General features: G+C 41.0%; 1 protein-coding gene across 5 annotated transcripts in view; it reads right to left on the reverse strand.

The window, feature by feature from the left end:
• The window catches only part of Osmr (oncostatin M receptor), a 61,401-nt gene that overhangs the window by 11,433 nt on the left and 27,145 nt on the right, over positions 1 to 22,823 (reverse strand). For all 5 annotated transcript variants that reach the window (XM_006519973.4, XM_030248385.1, XM_006519976.2 and 2 more), the window contains 8 exons: positions 22,027 to 22,198; positions 19,221 to 19,499; positions 17,782 to 17,917; positions 16,953 to 17,104; positions 12,692 to 12,831; positions 11,916 to 12,069; positions 3,633 to 3,709; positions 2,089 to 2,311 (listed from right to left, as the gene is read on the reverse strand). In XM_006519973.4, the coding sequence (XP_006520036.1) occupies positions 2,089 to 2,311; positions 3,633 to 3,709; positions 11,916 to 12,069; positions 12,692 to 12,831; positions 16,953 to 17,104; positions 17,782 to 17,917; positions 19,221 to 19,499; positions 22,027 to 22,198 (1,333 nt within the window). The remainder of the gene's footprint in view (positions 1 to 2,088; positions 2,312 to 3,632; positions 3,710 to 11,915; positions 12,070 to 12,691; positions 12,832 to 16,952; positions 17,105 to 17,781; positions 17,918 to 19,220; positions 19,500 to 22,026; positions 22,199 to 22,823) is intronic.

Genomic DNA, 22,823 nt, shown 5'->3' on the forward strand with positions numbered 1-22,823 from the left:
GTTCCCCACAGCCCCCAAAGCAACAAACTAACCAACCACGATCCCAGGCTCTACAACTATGAACCAGAACAAACTGTACCTTCTTATAGTTTGTTTCCCTCCAGTACTTTGTCATAACCATGGGAAGTTGACTTACACAGCATCTCACAGGTAAGAACATCTAAGTGCTATAGAGGACTGAGTGTTAGTGAGATAGTGAGGACAGGTGTTCCTCACTATCTCCAGCCTTTACATCCTGTTTTGAACCAGCTTCAAAGCAGCACTTGCTGAGGAGGAGGGCCTATGTTTGGGATGCTCATGTACACGGCTCACTTGTGATGTGTGTGTAATGGTTTGCTTTCAAGATTGCCTCCAGCAACTCCAAGGGAACAGAAAACACAGGAACCATGATGAGACACTTGCTAAGGATACCTTTCACTACCAGCAGCCAAACTAAGGGCAGAGAGCAGCAAATTACTAGCAGCCAAGCTTTCCTGCTAGGCCGTCCAACTGATAGGGTTTAAATCAACAGTTACATAAAACATCTCGAGGAATCCAGCACAGGCTCTGTTTGGGGAATGGCAACAGTACGTGGCAGAGGGAAAGGTAAGTCCTGGATGACTGTGAGATTGAATTTTTTGATTGTTCAGCCAAAGTGGAAAGGGATGGAGGAGACTTGTGTGTTAGGGTGACAAAGACTGCTTCCATGCTCAATCAATGGTCTTTCCCGGGTCACACTCAGCCTTGTAAGGTCATGAAATAAATCTCCTTGTTCCCGCTGCTTTGAGTCTCCAGTGCTTTTAAGGAGTGAGGGTCCACATTCCTGACATCTCTGAACAAGTGAAGAAGAAATGTCAGTTTTGGCGTGAGACCGATTTCTTTCTTTGATGGAGGAAGGGGAGGAAGCTGTGTGGGTCAGCTTCCACTGGGAACCAGCACATGAAGAAAGCATCTCAACGACTTTGACTTTATGTCTAGAGCTGTGCTCCTGCTGTGTAACAGTGCCCTGGGAAGAGGAGCAGCATCTTATGTCACTCAATGATTAACTAGTAACCAGAACTTCCAGGTGAAGCAGGATGCTCAGAAAAATCTGAACTGTGGGTTTTAGTGAAATTTTGTGGCAATTGGTAAAGATCTTCAGTGTCAAGGTTAAAGTGTAGCCCTGCTCCAGAGCAATTGAAAGGATTTCACATAGAGCCTGTTGGAAAATGAAATACCTTCTAATATGGTTCACTTAGCCTAAACTTAAACTGAAATGGGATGGAACTATGCGATCTTTCCTAGTCCCATGAGAAGGCCCTGGCACCTTTACAGCAAGAACTGTAGGATGGCATCATCGCAAGGTACGTTAATAATGACCTTAGCAGGTCAACTCCCTTTTGTCTTTTATTATGTACAGTGTTTCAAAGCATAAGGCTAAGCATATACTATGCCCAGATTTTCTATGGCTCAGTCAAGAAGGGCATTAATGTTACTCTTAAGGTTTAGATGTGAGATCACTTCCTCTTTGCCCAATCCTTCGTTGGCTGAAAGATTAGCAGGTTATCATCTGTTCTTATTCTACAAACTTGGCCAAATTACAATGTCTCCTGAAAGAGTATGTCAGCTCTCCTTTGATATCCATGATATTCATGGGCTCCTCAGCCCCTACCACTGTTCTCTCTCTCAATGTAGTCTCACTATGTAGCAGAGACTGGCCTCAAAATCATGATCCCCCTGCCTCAACCTCCTGAGTGTTGTGGATACAGACCTGCTCCATCAGCATGGCTGTACCATAAACTCTTTATAGGGATAAGAATTGGCAAGTCATAGCAGAGTAAATATAATCCATATCTCACAAGACAAAAGTCTCTAGGGCACTGTCTTGACGCTCAGGGATAATTGGTGTGTGTGAGATTGCATTCACTCACATGAATTTTAGACCATCTCTTGAATGTGTGGAAGAACGCAAGGACAGAGTGTGCTGGACCACTGTGAAGGTCATATTGCAACCTGCTGATACACCCAGCTCTGAATGTGTCGCAAGTCATGGCTTTGTCTGTCACTACTTGGAAATATCATCAATGTTTCCCTTAAGAGTGGAAGCCAAATTGCCAAATGCCAACTCACCGTGTCCAGAATCATTAGAAAGGACCATCAAGGACTCAGGAGATGCCCCCATGCTGTTGTTGGCTGTGATGCGAATCTTGTAAGGTTGCAGGTCAAGGCTCAGGTTTGTGCTGAGGGCTGGTGCCCAGACACAGTAGTGTTCTGACTCAGTTGGTTTGGCTTCATTTTCTACAACTATATTATAGGATATGATTTTGCCATTGGCCTGTGATTTTAATAGTGGCTGAAAAAGATGATAATCCTTTCAAAATGGCTGTAGTCTAAAATAACTTTTTCATTTCTCCCATCCCTTAGCTGCCCAATCCACATATACATAAGAACATATCCATATATGTGTATATATATACATACATATATATATATATATGTATATATGCACACACCTATGTGCGCACTATCTACCACATTCACACATTCATACATATAAACATATTAGAACAAATATATGTCTGTGTGTGTGTGCACATGAGCACATACACATACACCAGAACATTCATAAAATTAAATAGGGTTATCATCTCAACACCACGCTTAGAATCAGGTGTGTCAATCTAACTGAAGAGAGCAGAGACTAAAATCATTTAGAGCTTATATTAAAGATTTATAGTGTGTCCAGAGAGCAGGGACCGAGTCAAAAGTCAAGAGAAATGTAGACTCCTTAGCTCCAGAGGAAATAAGATTATAAGGCAGCTAAAAGAAGATACAGGAGTGGAACCAGCATCCAGTAAGAAGAGCCTGTGTCCTGGCCTCCCTTTACCTGGTCTTCCCTTATTCCGACCTCTGCCCGCTAGTTCATATTCCCTCTTCTAGAAGATGCTCATGGTTGCAGAGAAGCCCTGGCCCTCCCAGGTCAGCATCCATCAGTGCTTTTTGAGGTCTGTTCTTCCTGGAGCAGGCTATGTCCTGCTTTGTGGACCCCTAGATCTCAGATTAAGTGGTAGCTGCCCCCTTAGGGAGTGGACAGAACTCAGACATCTTAGCAGAGCCATACATATATGCAGAGACCCCAAAGACTGTGCCAAACTCAAGGGGAGAAGAAAAGTTGGTGAGGCTGCGACAATGGGCCAACAATCTCCTATTACTATGCTTTGGCATGAGACAGCTTATCTCATGTATCTCTGTATCTCAGAGCCCTGAATACAAAGCTGGCCTTCCAGGTTGTCATGCAGTGGATTGGGCCAGGCAGAAAAATAACGTTGATCTAGTATAAATTAATAGCTTGATTCGAAAATTTTGTATTTACCTATCCACAAATCAGAAGTAGAGTGTGTGACTCTAGACATATTTCTTTGTCTTGAGCCTTGCAAAAGTTACAGTGGACCTGAGTAGAACATTCAGGAAAGATTCTAACAATCAGAACCAACCATCAGCCATCAGTTGGGCTCAGGGAACTGTAGGCCAAGCACTAGGACCAGGTATGGAGTGGGTCTTTCTCCCTGATAACCAGCCCTATGAGACTGACACCATGGTTTCTCCTGGTGAACTGGGGAGTGCGTTGCTATCCAGAAGCAGCAAGTCAGACCTTCTGAAGCTGCAAGTCTTACCTTCCAGAATAAAGTCACAATGCGTCTTCCATTCTCCGACCACACTTGTCTCCATACATCAAGAGCCTGTGAGGGAGCTGAACCAAAGACAAGTCCCAAGGTCATTTTGTCTGCAAGGAAGGTCATACTTTCCATGTGCTTTTTTTTTTTTTTTAGGGATTTTCTTCATTTACATTTCCAGTGCTATCCCAAAAGTCCCTCACACCCTCCCCTCACCCTCCCCCACCCACCCACTCCCACTTCTTGGCCCTGGTGTTCCCTCATATTGAGGCATATAAAGTTTGCACTACCAATGGACCTCTCTTTCCACTGATGGCTAACTAGGCCATCTTTTGATACATGTGCAGCTAGAGACATGAGCTCCAGGGGGTACTGGTTAGTTCATATTGTTGTTCCACCTACAGGGTTGCAGATCCCCCCAGCTCCTTGGGTACTTTCTCTAGCTCCTCCATTGGGGGCCCTGTGATCCATCCAATAGCTGGCTGTGAGCATCCACTTCTGTGTTTGCTAGGCCCCGGCATAGTCTCACAAGAGACAGCTCTATTTGGGTCCTTTCAGCAAAATCTTGCTAGTGTATGCAATGGTGTCAGCGTTTGGAGGCTGATTATGGAATGGATCTCCAGGTATGGCAGTCTCTAGATGGTCCATCCTTTCATCTCAGCTCCAAACTTTGTCTCTGTAACTCCTTTCATGGGTCTTTTGTTCCCAATTCTAAGAAGGGGCAAAGTGTCCACACTTTGGTCTTCGTTCTTCTTCAGTTTCATGTGTTTCGAAAATTGTATCTTGTATCTTGGGTATTCTAAGTTTATGGGCTAATATCTACTTATCAGTAAGTACATATCATGTGAGTTCTTTTGTGATTGGGTTACCTCACTCAGGATGATACCCTCCAGGTCCATCCATTTGCCTAGGAATTTCATAAATTCATTCTTTTTAGTAGCTGAGTAGTACTCCATTGTGTAAATGTACCACATTTTCTGTATCCATTCCTCTGTTTAGGGGCATCTGGGTTCTTTCCAGCTTTTGGCTATTATAAATAAGGCTGCTATGAACATAGTGGAACATGTGTCTTTCTTACCACTTGGAACATCTTCTGGATATATGCCCAGGAGAGGTATTGCGGGATCCTCCGGTAGTACTATGTCCAATTTTCTGAGGAACCGCCAGACTGATTTCTAGAGTGGTTGTACAAGCTTGCAATCCCACCAACAATGGAGGAGTGTTCCTCTTTCTCCACATCCTCGCCAGCATCTGCTGTCACCTGAATTTTTTTTATCTTAGTCATTCTGACTGGTGTGAGGTGTAACCTCAGGGTTGTTTTGATTTGCATTTCCCTGATGATTAAGGATGCTGAACATTTTTTTCAGATGCTTCTCAGCCATTCGGTATTCCTCAGGTGAGAATTCTTTGTTTAGTTCTGAGCCCCATTTTTAATGGGGTTATTTGATTTTCTGGAGTCCATCTTCTTGAGTTCTTTATATATATTGGATATTAGTCCCCTATCTGATTTAGGATAGGTAAAGATCCTTTCCCAATCTGTTGGTGGCCTTTTTGTCTTATTGACAGTGTCTCTTGCCTTACAGAAGCTTTGCAATTTTATGAGGTCCCATTTATCGATTTTTGATCTTACGGCACAAGCCATTGCTGTTCTATTCAGAATTTTTTTCCCCCTGTGCCCATATCTTCGAGGCTTTCCTCCACTTTCTCCTCTATAAGTTTCAGTGTCTCTGGTTTTATGTGGAGTTCCTTGATCCACTTAGATTTGACCTTAGTACAAGGAGATAAGAATAGATCAATTTGTATTCTTCTACGTGATAACTGCCAGTTGTGCCAGCACCATTTGTTGAAAATGCTGTCTTTTGTCCACTGGATGGTTTTAGCTCCCTTGTCAAAGATCAAGTGGCCATAGGTGTATGGGTTCATTTCTGGGTCCTCAATTCTATTCCATTGGTCTACTTGTCTGTCGCTATACCAGTACCATGAGTTTTTATCAAAATTGCTCTGTGGTACAGCTTTAGGTCAGGTCCAATGTTCTTCTAAGTGGTTCTCAACCTTCCTAATGCCTTTTAATACAGCTCTTCATGTCGTAGTGACCTCTGCTCCCACAACCATAAAATTATTTTGTTGTTACTTCATAATTGTAACTGCTAGTTATGAATTATAATGTAAATATCTGATGTGCAGGATATCTGATATGCGACCCTTGGTAGGGGTCATGACCCACAGTTTGAGAACTGCTGTTCCAAGCCATGGTTATGACCAGTCCTCCCAGGGGCTGGTTAACCAAGCTTCTCACTTTCTGTGACTTCCATCCATGGGTCCCCAGCCACTCTGCTCACTCAGCACTCACTGTGTGACTTTTAAATACTTTCACTGTATATATTCATTGTACATGATGCCATATTACATTAAGTACCTGACCATATATGTTTCTAGTAGGTGCTTTGAGGTGATTTAAAAACAAAGATCAGCTGCCCTGAACACAGTACCAAACTTGAACCCTACCAATCAGCCCTAGAGCCTCTGGAGGCAACTAATGATTTTATTTTATTTTATTTTATTTTATTTTATTTTATTTTATTTTATTGTCAGAACAATTCTATGAGGATGTAGATCAGTTTCCCTTTTTTTCCCTAGACAGCAACAATTTCCTTGTGCAAGGCTGAGAGAGAGACACACACTGACCTAGGCCTTTGGGGTAGCAAGCTCAGGGGCCCTGCCTGGCTTTTATGACCTCTGCTGACCTCTCACTGGAGTTACAACCTGGAAGTACTTCCTTGCCCCTCTGCTTCCTGATCCTGCCAGCTATCTTTTGCGATAGTATTGGAAATGTAAATGAAATAAATACCTAATTAAAAAAAATGTGTCTATCTATGACATGGACATGTTACATCAACTGTCACACATGTGTAATATTTAACAAAATGGAGCTGATTCACCTTTTTCTACATTCTGTTCTGTTTTGTTTTTGAAAGGGCAGTAATATGAGATGAGATGAAGGGGCCATGCGTGGGCACAGTACACAAAACTTGATCTCTTGTGTTAGAAAACTACAGCCGACTGCATCAATAACCAGCTCATTGTTTCGGTTAATTCCTGACACTTCACACAAAACTTCAAGGTGATCATATATGTCGTTAAATTATTGGAGCAGGTTTTAACTTGCTAAACAAAAAGCATAAGAAATAGGCACAGCATTAGACTCCATCTTGTGCTGGTCTGTAAATCATTACTCAAAAAAAAAAAAAAAAAAAAAAAAAAAAAAACAGACAAAACAAAAAGACTCAAGTGCCTCATCCAATTGGTATGGCTATATATTGTAAATAGAGTACAGCATCTAGTGTGCTCTCATTTAACTCCATGCTAATAAAATCCACTTAAACACTAGAGTTCTCAGCCCTTAGGATGAGGTAAGATGACAGTGCATCTATAGATTCACTGTTAGTAGACTTATCTCACTTTCTTTAAAAAAGATTTATTTCATTACTTGTTTATGTGTGTTTGTGTGTTTGTATGTGTATAGGTGCTAGTGTCTTGATGCCCATATAGAAAGAGGAAAACATGATGAAATTTGATCCTTTTTTCTACCTTGTGGTCCCAGGGACCAAACTCAGCTTTGAAATTGAAGGAAAGCAAAGGCAGGCTCAGTGGCAACCTTGTTTACCCACTGAGGCATCTCCTACTCTCCCTTCATTTTCTTATCATCCAAAGCAGGCAGACATCTTTTCAGATTTACTGTATTATAATCCAAAGACACCCTTCCCCTTGGCTACTTTCTCTTTACACAACACTTTTATTATAACTAATGAAAATTGCAAAGATTTAAAGTAAGCTGACAGTATCAAAATTAAAGTCATTTAATAATTCAACAGCTGAGATGAATACCACAACAGCTTTCTTGGGCAGTCTGCATACCCTACAAGATGGCCAGATCCTTGATGGGTGGGAGGTAAGAAGCAACCACAGGGTGGAAATGGGAGGCTGAGCCCTTCCATGGCCATCTCATGTATATATTCTGATTGTGGATTTGTCATTTTTTTTCCTTTAAAATGGTACTTCTAGAATGACACAGAATCTCCACCAACTACACACAGACAGCAAGAAGTGACAAACATGCACATGCAAACTTTCCTTTGACGTTAACATAACTAGAGCTTGAGTCTGCATGATATCAAAGGGGTAATGACTGACCAAGAGAGAGGAAGGAGGCAGGCTGCTGCAAGTGAGCCCCAGTGCAGTCCCATGCTTTACCTCTCTGCCTTCGTGATCTCCTACATATCAGGAGGATAAGAACAGTTGCCCCATATGCAATAAGGAGCACGGAGCATCATGAAGAATCAGAGATGAGCTTCTATTGCTTTATCATGCGTCTGTTATTCGACAACTAGGCAACCACAGCAAGTCCCTTCCATGCTTAGGCATAAGTTGCCTCATCTAGAAAATAGCTAGTAGCCATAGTTTTATCTTGAACTGGAAAGGTTTGAGAGCAGGGTTAGCTCATCTCATCTCTTGACATCCATAGTTCTTTGGAGAATATCCATGCATGCTCAGGACAGAAGAAATCTACCAAAGGCAATTGGAGAGGACCCTGGCATACAAGCACTGAGAAGAACCACTTACTAAAGATGACTGTCCCAAATACCACAACATACCCAAGGTCACTCTGCTGCTATGTGGAACGAAGCCAGTGCTTTCCAAGGCACTGACATCTTTTGTCCTCTGTCCTGAGTTAAAGATCCACACCTAAATCCAAAGCAATATTCCCAGCAATAGCAAAGAAACTACTTGAAAAATACATATACTAGAAGTAACATGGTTATCAAATGCCTTTGCTCATTAGGCATTAAGCCCAACTTTAAAGTATGGCATCTGGTCTGTGGCTGGAGTTGATCCTGTGCCATGGTGCCCTATGTTACTGCTTCCTGAGAGCTGGTCTTCCAGGAGTGCCGACACACCTGTGAGCACAGGTGAGACCACTACTTCTGCTCAAATTTCTGGCCTAAGAGGGACCCAACTGGAACCATCAGGACACAGGAGCCAAGGAAGAGCAGGGGACAGAATCTTTCCAGTTTCCACCTGCATCCAGGATTTTGTCACAGCTCTCCATACCCAAATTCCTCCTGGAGAGAAATGGTCTCCCAGAAGTACTGACACACGGGCTTGCAGGAGGGACAAGCCACAGTCAGAGACAGCAAGACCAGCTAACACCAGAGACAACCAGGTGGCAAGAGGCAAGGGCAAGAACTTAAGCAACAGAAACCAAGGCTACTTGGCATCATCAGAAACCAGTTCTCTCACCACAGCGAGCCCTGGATACTCCAAGACACCACAAAAGCAAGACTCTGATTTAAAATCACATCTCATGATGATGATAGGGGACTTTAAGAAGGACATAAATAACTCCCTTAAAGAAACACAGGAGAACACAGGTAAACAGGTAGAAGCCCTTAAATAGGAAACATAAAAAAATCCCTGAAAGAATTATAGGAAAGCACAACCAAACAAGTGAAGGAATTAAACAAAACCTTCCAGGATCTAAAAATGGAAATAGAAACAATAAAGAAATCACAAAGTAGACAACCCTGAAGATAGAAAACCTAGGAAAGAGATAAGGAGTCATAGATGCAAGCATCACCAACAGAATACAAGAGATAGAAGAGAGAATCTCAGGTGCAGAAGAGACCCATAGAAAACATTGACACAACAGTCAGAGAAAATGCAAAATGCAAAAAGCTCCTAATCCACAACATCCAGGATATCCAGGACACGATGAGAAGACCAAACCTACGGATAATAGGTATAGGAGAGAGTGAAGATTCCCAACTTAAAGGGCCAGTAAATATCTTCAACAAAATTATAGAAGAAAACTTCCCTAACCTAAAGAAAGAGATGCCTATAAACATACAAGAGGCCTACAGAACCCCAAATAGATTGGACCAGAAAAGAAATTCCTCCCTTCACATAATAATCAAAACACCAAATGCACAAAACAAAGAAAGAATATTAAAAGCAGTAAGGGAAAAATGTCAACTAACATATAAAGGCAGACCTATCAGAATTACACCAGACTTCTCACCAAAGTCTATGAAAGCCAGAAGAGCCTGGGCAGATCTCATAGAGACCCTAAGAGAACACAAATGCCAGCCCAGGCTACTATACCCAGCAAAACTCTCAATCACCATAGATGGAGAAACCAAGATATTCAATGACAAAAACAAGTTTACACAATATATTTCCACAAATCTAGTCAGAAATGGAAAACGCCTATACAATGAGGGCAACTACACCCTAGAAAAAGCAAGAAAGAAATCTTTTAACAAACCCAAAAGAAGATAGCCACACAAACACAAAAATAACACCAAAAATAACAGGAAGCAACAATCACTATTCCTTAATATCTCTTAATGTCAACGGATGCAGTTCCCCAATAAAAATACATAGAAAAACGGACTAGATATGTAAACAGGACCCAGAACTTTGCTGCATACAGGAAATGCACCTCAGTGTCAAGGACAGACACCATCACAGAATAAAGGACTAGAAAACAATTTTCCAAGCAAATGGTCCCAATAAGCAAGCTCAAGTAGTCCTTCTAATATCAAATAAAATAGACTTTCAACCAAAAGTTATCAAAAAGGATAAGGAAGAACATGTCATACTCATCAAAGGAAAAATTCTACCAAGAACTCTCGATTCTGAAGATCTAAATTCAAAGGCATCCACATTCATAAAAGAAACTTTACTAAAGCTCAAAGCACACATTGCACTTCACACAATAATAGTGGGAGACTTCAACACCCCACTCTCATCAATGGACAGATCATGGAAACAGAAACTAAACAGAGACACAATGAAACTAACAGAAGTTATGGACCAAATAGATTTAACAGATATCTATAGAGCATTTTATCCTAAAACAGAATAATATACCTTCTTCTCAGCACCTCATGGTACCTTCTCCAAAACTGACCATATAATTGGTCACAAAGCAGATACAAGAAGATTGAAATAATCCCATGCATCCCATCAGATCACCATGACTGAGGATGGTCTTCAATAACAACAAAAACAACAGGAAGCCCACGTACACATGTAAGCTGAACAACACCCTACTCATTGATAACTTGGTCAAGGAAGAAATAAAGAAAGAAATTAAAGACTTTTTAGAATTTAATGAAAATGAAGGCACAACATACCCAAATTTATGGGACACAATGAAAGCAGTGCTAAGAGGAAAACTCAGCTCTGAGTTCCTCCAAAAAGAAACTGGAGAGAGCACACCTACCAGCTTATCATCACACCTGAAAGCTCTAGAACAAAAAGAAGCAAATACACCCAAGAGGAGGAAATAATCAAACACAGGGCTGAAATCAAACAAGGAGAGAAAAAAAAAAAAGAACTATAAAAAGAATCAACAAAAGCAGGAGCTGGTTCGTTGAGAAAATCAACAAGATAGAAGAACCCTTAGCCAGACTCACTGGAGGGCACAGAGACAGTATCCAAATTAACAAAATCAGAAATGAAAAGGGAGACATAACAACAGAAACTGAGGAAATTTTAAAAAATCATCAGATCCTACTACAAAAGCCTATGTTCAACAAAACTGGAAAATCTAGATAAAATGGACAATTTTCTAGACAGATACCAAATACCTAAATTAAATCAGGAAGAGATAAACCATCTAAACAGTCCCATAACCCCTAAAGAAATAGAAGCAGTCATTAAAATCTCCCAACCATAAAAAGCTCAGGACCAGATGGGTTTAGTGCAGAATTCTATCAGACCTTTAAAAAAGACCTAAGACCAATACTCTTCAAACTACTCCACAAAATAGAAACAGAAGGAACACTACCCAGTTCATTCTATGAAGCCACAGTTACAGTGCGTATTCTCCCCTGGAGGTGGAATGGTTTCTGTCTAACCAGGAACCTGTCATAACGTCCTTTCATAGAGGACTTCATAAGAGATTTTTTTCTACTTCTATTATGTTTAATGTTCCAAATAGATTTTAAAAACTGGCTGAGTGCATATTACTTTTAGCTTCAGAAGATATCATATATATTCAAGAGGCATTAACTCCTATAAATTATTTTGATGACTTAAAAATGTCGATACTGAGTTGTATATTTTAAAATAAATTTTATTAGTTTAATAAAAAAATAAAATATGACATCTGCTTTAACACATTCCTCCCAGCATTTGGCACAAATAAAAGCTCTGAAGAAAGTCATCCCATATTCTTTGGCTTACACCATGATATCAATACCAGGAAGTCACACATACCAGTCTCGGGTGTGCTGAACTCTTTTTGGGTCCAGTCGCTCCATTTCCAGAAGTGGTTGGCACTTGCACAGCGCACAAAAGCCTTGTACTTTGTGTCTGGATCCAGATCACTGAAGAGGTAGTTTGCGCTCATGTGGACAGAAACATTGTGCTCCTGGGTCACGAAAGTGAAGGAAAAACAGACTACAGTTGCATTTGTGTCGAAAGGCCAAATCTGAATACTACAGTCTCTAATTTGGATTAAGACCAGGTCTTTCAAGGGAAAATTTTTCCTCCTTACGTTTTGTTTGCTTGCTTGCTTGCTTTTTTTCATGCCAAATATTTAGATCAATTGCAGGACCCACTATCAACAGATCATCCACACTATGAACCAATGTTGAAGTAAGGGCCTGATGGAGTAGTTTATCATGTATTGTTGGGTTGTTCTTTTTGTTTGGGGGGCAAAGTCTTTCAATGTATCCCTGGTTAGCTTGGAACTCACTATGTTCATCAGGCAAGTCTCCAACTTGTAGTAATCCTCCTGCCTCTGCCTCTCCAGTTACAGGTGTGCACCAGCATGTTTGGTTTGAAATAAGGCATGTTTTTGTTTGTATTTTGGTTATGTAGCTAAAGACAGCTTTAAACTTGTGATCTCCTAAGTAAACCGTTTGAATGGTAGGATTACAAGTGTGTGCCACCCAAGCTGAAAAAAAAAAAAAAAAAAAAGCCCACTCTGCCATCTCTCTGCTAAGACACATTGACGATTTTTAAAACAGGAAATGAACAAATGTTCTTACATGAATCACTTCTCCATATTGGAGTTTAACCTGACACAAAAGTGTGTAGTTGTTTCCATGGGAGTGAACCTTCCAAGTCATGTTGGCTTTTGTAGCACCTATAATTTTAAGGGTGACGTCCTGCGGAGCCTTTGGATGAACTGTCAATAAAAGAACAAGAAACAAAAAAAAAAAAAAAGAACTCAAGCAGATCCAAACACAGAGCTTAGTAAATAGGCAATTCATTTCACCACTTATTCATTCACCAGTGCTTTTTGCTTATGTTTAGAAAAATGCAGACAATACTGGGCTTGCTGACCATATGTACTGTGTCAAGTATATAATCTCTTTCATTCACTAATTGCCCTTATATATTAATACTAAGTACATTAATCACTGAAATAAAACACAAAATGTAACTACACACAGGCACTTAAAATTAAATACCATCAGTCAGGTTGTGGAGGAGAGTCAAACTTTAAAGAAGGCTGCCAATAGAGAAAGGTTATAATGCAACCAAAGTCTAACTAAAATAATATTCACAATATCAAGGAATACCTCCAAGCAACCCAGTATACAAAACATTTGATAATAATCTTACCAATTTTCAAGGGAAAAGATCATTAACAAACACCTGCCTCCAAATGACCCACGTGCTAGAACTGCCCCAGGAGAGTTTAAAATAAGTCCATGAGCGAAAGCCACACAGGTGAAATGAATAGAAGGACAGTAGTTCTCAGCGAAGAAACTGAAGCTAATAAAAGGGAAAAAGAACGTGGGGAGGCTAACGTAGAGGTGGGTTACATAAGGCAAGGGATGGTGAGGCTTGGCTGAGATGGGGCAGGGACATTCAGACACTAAGGATGTTTGAAAACCCATAGAGAAAACAAGTATTTTAGAAGCATCGCATGTATAACTTTTCATTTAAAAGAGTTATCCTACACCGGGGACTATGCTCATCCCAGGTACGGTACATTGGCAAATAAAGGAACCCAGCACATTCCCTTAAATTGTTGATCAGAGGCATTCCAGAGACTCTTAAAATAGTGCAAGTTATTCCCAGTGCTCTTGGCTGCCCCCTCGAACTTGACGGTAAGACCTTACTGCTGAAGCTACAGCACACATTAGTCACAGGACATGGAGAAATCAAGTCAATAGTGACCAGAAGGTTTCCTGCCACTGGGTATCTTTCTGGAAGAAGTTATACAGACTGCTGTGGGAGGGTAGGAAGGCCGTCAACAATGTCACCAACTGTGAACCCAGTGAACTGTAATAATGACCAGTGTGGTAAGATGCTTTTAGATGCAATAGCGGTATGAATGCTGTAGGGGTAACCAGCACCTTTATGCTGGGATTAATGGCCCATCACAGAGTAGGAAACACATGCATGGTACCATAAGTCTGGCCAAGACAGGTGAGATGAACATAGCATCAAACTACACTCTAAATGTCTACCTCTCTGTGCAAAGAATGGTGTGCGGAACAAAAGGTAAACTAAATAATAATGGCAGAAAGGAGGAGAAAAAAAAAAAAGAACCGGTTTAACATTTTAGAACAGGAAAGTACAGTGTGGGAAATGAGACCCTGGCTAGGAGTCAGCTGGGAAATGTGGAGAATGGCTATGGGCCATCACATGGGAAACTCCTGCCTAGGAAATGGAGAACAGGACATGGCCTTGTTTATATGGAACTTAACATAGATTTTTAAAAGATGTTTCAAACACCCTTGTCACCTTGTGATATCCAAGTTGACCATTCACAGAGCTCTTCTAAGCATGAAAACAAACAGCAGACTTCTTATATCATGCCAAATGCCAGAACCATATGAGCTGAAAGCCAAAAGAATACCCCAGAGAGAAAAATGATAGGTTGGCCTGATTAACCCAGAAATGAGGAGGAGGTAGGGAATGACTAAGTGTCTCTCTAAGCAGCCTCTGTCATTTTGGTTCTCTACATCAGGGTGATGGACAGCATCCCTGCCTTTAAATGGAGCCTCCTGTAACAGGATGCCTTGCAAGCCATTCAGCAAGACATGGTCCAACCCTCACATTCTCACCCTCAGAACCTTTAGACTCTGCTAGCCTAATGCAGTCTTCGCTGTTCAGAACCTCCAAGTGTGCTTGAGTACAGAGTATGATAGCAGAAAACTGCCACCAGGTTTATATAAGTCTCAGAATTGGAGCATGGGCATTGACCTCCACCTCCTGTCCCAGCCCTTTCTTCCTTGCTTCATTCCAGGGTTTCACTATATTACAAAGGATAGGGTAAAACTCATGCTCATCTATCTCAGCTTCCCAAGTGCTTGGGCCTTGCTAACACTGGGAGTTCCTTGCTTGCTGATAAGTACCATTCTCAGACCAGGCTTCAGATAACCAAAGCTTTACATGCGCCGCCATGGCAGGAACCACCAGTTCTTACTTGGTTAAATACAAATTCTGCGAGTGAAATGGAGCAGGGTTAACAGAGCTTAGTTATTCAGTGAAATTGTGCATTTAAGATGGGGACCATTTACCCCTTGAACAGATGTCTCACTTATCAGAAGGGTCAAATTACCCATCCATGATGTTTAAACTCTTCCCGATATTTAATTGTGGAGAATTAAAAACCTATTGGCAAGGTTTACTGACAGCCTTGTCAAACCAAAACCAAATGAGTGTTGTGGCTGTCATCTGACCAGTAGATGGCAACCTTTTGACTAAAATTGAGCATGGATAGTCCAATCTGCTCTTATGCCAAACTACATACTGTGATGACAGTCACAATGTCTGTCCCTGTCATTCCCCCACCCCCACCCCCTACATACGGGATAGCGGTGGGAAGTGGGGCTAAGGCTTGAACCAAGCCTGGTGGGGTGTTTGTTATAGAGAAGAGTAATTAGTCACACCCTCACCATGGGAAAACTAACAACCAGTAGAGGAATGAACGAATAAATAACATGACCCAGCACATCATAAAGGAGAAAATGGTTGTGTTTCCAGTATAGGGAGAGATATTTAAACTTGTAACCATCAAGAAATACCATCTTAGGCTCAATTAAAAAATAAACAGCGATTCTACAACCTTCGGGAGACTAAGTAAGCTCACAGAGTGAGCATGTAACTGGGAAAACTACTTCAGAACACATTTGAGAGGTAAGCACTCAGGAATACTATGTCTTTGCCAATTCCATTTTAGGCACATACTGAGAAAATATGGACATGTCTACAGGCACATGTAAAATCCTAAATTAATTAAAACTCTACCCCAAGCAAAACATGATACAACTTGAAAGCCACTGAAAGAGATGAATGAACAAATAGTGTATGTTCACAGGAAGTGCTACATAGTAGTACAAAGAAGAGATTACAGCAATGTTTCCAGGGTAAACACATCATGCCAATATTATATAATATTATATAAAAAGTAATTCCTAGATTGCTATAGACGCCTTGTTATACAATAGGGCCCAAACTTCCCAGATCCTTAAAAGAACAGGGAATGAGAATACACATCCATATTCCTACATACAACTGAAAGCAATAGACAGTCTAGGTAGAAGAGTAGAGAGAGAGGTTCTGGGAGAGGCCATGCAATAAGTATATGCCTCGATACTAGTTTTCAAGTTTGTTAGCGAGCTCACTGATACTTGAGGTCTGATCAATGTTGGTACTCTGTCTGGACTCTACCCCTACAGTTACCTGGCAACAACCAGGTATGCTCCTCCCCACAGTTACCTGGCAAGATCCAGGTAGACCTGGCCCACTATAAAAGGGGCTGCTTGCCCCCTCCTCACTCTCTTACTCTCTTGTTCTCTTATTCTCTTGCCTCCTGCTCCCTTGCTCCCTCTCTCCCCATTCCCTTCCTCCCTTCTCTCCACATGGTCATGGTCAGCCTCTACTTCTCTACTCTCTCCTTCTCTCTGCCATTCTCTGCCTATACTACTCTCTTAACTCTCCTCCCCAAGCCCAAAATAAACTCTGTTTTATACTATACCATCCTGTAGCCGGCCCTCGGGGCATGGGGAAGGATGCCTTGGTATGGGCCCACCAAGACATCTCCTTCCCCCACACCTCACCACAACCATAGAACATATTCTTATATCTTTATCTTTTTACTATCACAACAATCAAAACAAGTGCTTTGGAACGCACACATCCATGAGGGTAAGGGTGAACAAATAGAAGAACAAAGATTAGCTTCACTCGGGTTGTAAACTAGGCCAGTATCTGCAGCAAATTTACTGGGTCGAATTGTATATAATGGCATACTAGTGTCCATCATGGGCTGCGACATTGCTGTCTCACCTCTATGGGTCAGGTTAAAATTAATGTTGACACTTCTTTTCCTTAGTTGGTTTTCAGCTGTGAGAGTAAAGTTATACATTTCCTGTGAGCCTTCAGTGATTTGCCAGGTATAGGAGTTCCTGTAGTTAGAAACCTCACATCTCTTAGAGAACCTTAAAAAGTGGAGGGAAAAAAACAAGACAGGAAAGACAGGATTTAAACACTTCCATCAAAGCAGATGTATCCTAATTCCTTGGGACATTAAAACCATAAATCCATTGATCTGTCACCAATGGATACCAATTATGAAAATGTTTCACTAAATTTCTATATATGAAATTTCCCTGTGGGTGCTATTAACATCAATTGATCTAGTTGAATATTCTTAAAAATTTATAAAAATTGGAGAATGTTAGTTATATCAGCAGATAAGACTATTTTAATATAAAGATACTCAATCTATTACTCTTATGTAATTGTACGTGTTCTTTCAGAGCACATCAGGTAGAAGATTCTATACCCTTGTAAAACACAAAAAAAAGTTTTCTGGTGATCCCAGAAGGTAGTTCTAAAATATCAGCACACATTTTCGGAAATGTCTAGATAGAGCTCTACTTCTGTTCCGCATGTCTTTTTAATATGAGTAGAGTTGGAGTTTTTTTTAAAGACACACTAGTATAGGCTTAACTATAATGGGTAGGAGGAAAGGACGTACCCAGAAGAAAGGAAGACACATCCAAGAGTATGTGTGTCTTCTCTAAGGGTGTGTGCTTCTCTAAGAGAGAATCACTTGTCACATGACCATTAAACAAGGAAGACCCTGTAGATGATGTAACCAGAGCCAACTCACGATTCACATAAAGTGTAGTTTTGGAATCTTTGTTTACGCCAAGTCAAAGTCGTATCTACCCCAGGTTCCCATGAACAGTCCAAAGTCTTAAAGTCTCGGGTTTCACAGGAAACATTCTTAGGTTCCTCGAGCACTTCTGTCCATACAAAGGAAAAGATGAAAGATCTAATTAACCTCTTTGATTGAATGACAAGTCAAAGGGAAGTTCTGCCTGGGGTCTAAAATCACAGTCCCCAAACAATGAAGGGACCAAAAGATGGAAGTCAGCAGATCAATAGCCCCAGAAAGGCTCTTCAGGTACTTCCCCGTGTTAGATTCTCCCCATCCTGCGATATCTTAGGGATAAATAGCCTATAATGTGCATGAGGTTGGCACTGTGTCCATCTGAGAGAGGGTTGGTGTCCCATATTGATTCTGTGATGTCCATTAAAGCCCAGGTATGTCAGCCAGACTATGAACTGATTCACTTTTACAGTAGGGAGCAGAGAGTTCTGGGAATGGCAAAGCTCCTCAAAAAATGTAGAGTCTCTTCTGTTCCCAGAGCCTAGAGTAGGGGATTCCGATGGTGGAAGCATCCAGGCCTGGGATTACCTCCTACAGCAATAGTGAGAGATGTTTCAGATTCTGTCCTATGGTCTAGGTATACGATGGATGGAAATTTGAAAGCACACACAGAAGATCACCTAGCACAGGCATGTTGTGACCTACAGAAAAGTCAGCATGTTCTCATCCCACTGAAACAGGCCACTCAGTTAAGAACAGCATTGGCCACTTTTGGTGAACTAATACATTGCTGCTAGACGCATCCCATACTCATGGATTCTCTACATCAGTACTATGCCATGTACAGAAATGACCAAGCCGATAGGCCTAGCCAGGAGATAAGGTTATCATAGGTCTTTGAACCTCTGTGCACCCTCTTTCTGTAGTTAGCTGACTGACAACAACACCCCTCCTCCCTCCATGATTTGGAGAAGATTCCAGTTCAGTTGAGTGGAGGCAGAGAAGAATATATTTTTAGTGGTGCAGGTCATAAACGGAAGTCTCTTTCCTTTAACACTATTGGTTCTAGGAATAAAACTGATACCAAACATCGTGGATAAATAGGATATCCTGGGAATATTGCTGTCGGGCATTATTTTCAAAGCCTCTTTATGGAAAACTTGTGAAATCAAAGACAACTAAAACCACATTTGAACATGTTTCTTTGCCTTCTGGCAAATGAGAACGAAGGAGATCTAACACTCTAATACAGTGGTTCTCAGCCTGGGAGTCATAACACCCACGGGGGTCGCATATCAGATATTTACATTAGGATTTATAGCAATAGAGAATTACAGTTGTGAAGAATGGTTGGGTCAGGGGTCGCTCTAACATGAGGAATGGTATTAAACGGTCACAGCATTAGGAAGATTGAGAACCACTGCTCTGATACTTACTCGAGACAAAGAGAACAGTACCAAATATTCTTTTAGGACCCTTCGTGGCTTGACAATTGATGTTTGTCCCTGTGTCACTAAGGAAAACTACATTGTTCAATTTTAATAATGACACGTGGGAATCAAGTTGTTCTCCATGGATTGGCTCATCTTGCAACTTACAGGATACATTATATACATTCTGCCCATACATCAGACAGATGGTGACATTGGAGCCTTCTTCCAACACTTTGTCTTTAGGAAATATTAATGATTTATCAGGTTCAACGGAAACCTTTGCTGAAAGACAAAAGGCCTTGGTTAGAATATTACTCAGATTTCAAGACACATCCCCTCCCACTCCCTGCAGGTAATACGGTTTTATTCTACCTTCTGGGAAAATAGCAGCTTAAACTTCCGTGTGATTCCTGGACCTTTTGGTAGGGGAAAAACCAAACCTTTCCAGTGAGGGACCTTTTGCCATACTGTTCCAGCTAAAACAGCATCACTATCATCACTTCTGGTTATTGTGATGTTGTTACTGTTTGCAGCTGCTCTCTGTGGGCCACCCACTATGCATGAAGTGTCATGAAGTGTTTGGGTTCCTTATCTCAAGTCATCCTCAAGACCTCTCAACAGCGAGATAGACCGGGACTTGGAGCTGAGTTTGCTTAACTTGCCAGTAGTGATAAACGCATATTCAGATCTCCTAGGTCTCCGTGATTGTCCATTTGAGATTCAGAATCCCTGGGAGATCCTTAATGATTGTCAATTTGAGTGTCTGGGAGATGAGTCTATGAGTGATCATATAGATTAGGTTAATCAAGATGGGAAGACTTTGTCACTGTGGTTGGTATCAGTCCCTGGCTGGAAGCCTGGACTGTAGGAGATGGAGAACATGATTTGAGCACTAGAATTTCTGTTTCCTGATGGTAGCTGAGATGTGAACAGCTGTTGCAAGCCCAAACCAACCTAACTGTCCTGCCATCATGGACTGTACCCCTGAAATAAAAGCCAAAATGAACTCTCCCTTAAATTGCTTAAATGAGATGAAACTAGCCGAGCTCCAAAGCCATGTCTCTTTCCATCACACTGCATCACACCCCCTCTGCCTTCCCAGAGATGCTCCTCACCCAGCTTCTCCTGCTCCCATCTTTCCTTCTGTGTGACCTTTGCCATATCAAAGTCCTAAGGACTCTCAGAGGAACGTCCTCCCCCCGCCACCTTCTTTAGTGTCTCCCTCTACGTGGCCTTCTAGAAGACCACTCAGGCTTCACCACCTCAGCTCTCAGCCTGATGTAACCTGGCTGGTCTCCCATTAGGTCACTAGGTATTATTATCGCTGACCTCACTGTGCCAAGTGCATAGCTCTTCTGAAGGTTTGCAAGATCTCTAAATGATTCTACTGATCAGTCACAGTGGAGAAACAGCCCTCTAGGAGCCAGAATTCCCTTTTATATTTGTATAAATCTTACAGTTACAGTTTTGAGAAGTCTAGTCAATTTTACCAGTGTTGTTTATGACATATTTCTTTCTTTCTCTCACTGTTGTTTGAGTGTTCAGACATGGAATCTATTTATTCTTAGACATCCTTGAATTCTCTATATAATCCATGCAAGCTGACCTTGAATTTATCTTAACCCCTCATTCAGACTCCTGTGCACTGATCTGTGCCAACATGTGATGGAATTTCTTACTACCTTTCTGCATTGATATTTTCCTTCTGCCTATTTCAGCAGTAGCTATAGTTGTGAAGTGCATAGCCTATGTAGGTTCTTAGCTTTCCCTGGTTATCATTTTATGTATCTGTAAAGTGGGGGTAAAAATAAAGCCTATTTTTTTAGTGTCAATGTGATAGCTAAACCAATGTCTACTGTTTAAAACTGTAGAATGTACATTTAATTTCATTATTATCAAGGTATACTCTAAACTATTCCTGGGTTAAGAGGTTGCCACTTAGAGTTAATAAATTTGCATCAATGTTTGGCAAAGGAACTGTTATATTGGTAGAGCTTCATGTAATACAATGAAGAACGGAAATGCTATTGTTATAGGTCTGGCCTCTAGCCAAATGGAGCACGAGAAGGCATGGTAAAGTCCGCTCTAAACCGTTCCTACAACAATGTTCAAGGATCAAAATTAAGGAATAATTAAAGTTATTTGTTCACAATTCTATCACTATAATGAAAAGCTGCTTTGTTATCCCCATATTACTCCCTGTCTCTAAACTGAGGATTGAAGAACCACAGCCCATGAGCTAAGTCAAGTATGCCATCTGTTTTTATAAATAAAGATTTATTGACACACAGCTGCTACAATCCCAAAAAAGAAACATTCCCTTTATCTTTCCCAAATATATGTATGTGTGTGTGTATATCTATCTCTCTATCTCTATCTCTATCTCTATCTCTATCTCTATCTCTATCTCTATCTCTATCTCTATCTCTATCATCTAATCTATATCTATATCTATCTATATCTATCTATCTATCTATCTATCTATCTATCTATCTATACTGCTTTAATAAACACACACAGCATTAAGGTAAACATGTTTTGCATATTTGGAAAATGAATACAGAATTATCTGAACTACATAATTACCTCAATGAAGATATTCAGAGGTAAAATTTCAGATGTCTAGAGCTCCATGGGGAATTTCAAGACCACTTTTTAGTTTTGTTTTGACCAAAGAAAAATAAAGCCAGTGGCAATCCAGTGTCTTTCACAGAGAACGGGGTATCCTCCAGTTGATTACTGATCTCTGAGTTATACTAAATCTGATTATTCTTGGGGTCACTTCCCTTTTAGCCACTTCACTTCTTACCATTAACTTCTTTCCAGGAACTCCAGTTGCCCCAGGAACTCTGTGGAAGGGACTTGGTGTCATCTACCAGAGCCCTGATTCTTATGAAATGTTTGACACACTCCAAAGGGATATCAGACGTCCAGTTCCAACGCACAGCTTCTTCACGCTTCACAGTGGTGCTATAATTCTCCTAAAAATAATAAAGACAATGTTTGGAAATATACAGTCACTGCAATCCTGGAAAGTAGGTCAACCCGAATTACTCCAAAGCACAGACTTCCACCCTACATTAACTCCACCATCTATTTAATTTAAGCTCAATTGTAACCCATGATTCCTTAGTCTGATGTCTTGACAGTAGCAGCTATGGCCTCCTGTCTCCTCAGTCCCATTGGCTGTCACATTCTCTAGGGGTCCATACAGATCAAGAGAGAAAAGAGAGAAACCATTCAAGCCTTGCATCAAATATCTGAGACAGATGTCCAGCCATGCTGGTCACATACAACCCACTACGAAAATTCTAAACAATCTAGTTAATTGAGTACTTACTTTTAGAAGTAGGCACTATTTGTTGGGACTTTTAAAAATTCACTTTAGCCAAGGTTAGATCAGACTAGCTAAATCTGAGTGAGCAGGGTAATCCATCCTATATGACACCCCAACGTCACCAAAAGTGTCCCCTGGTTTTTCTCTCCTGTCTTTTCAGATGTGGTGGCCAGGTGGACCATATCCTTCCACTAAGCTCCAGCCGCCAGAACCTTAGGCCCTAGAGATACCAAGCAAACAGCATTTTTCATACTTCTCTTTGACCTGAT

Source organism: Mus musculus, chromosome 15 (genome assembly GCF_000001635.26).
Source record: "Mus musculus strain C57BL/6J chromosome 15, GRCm38.p6 C57BL/6J".
NCBI classification, from domain to species: domain Eukaryota; kingdom Metazoa; phylum Chordata; class Mammalia; order Rodentia; family Muridae; genus Mus; species Mus musculus.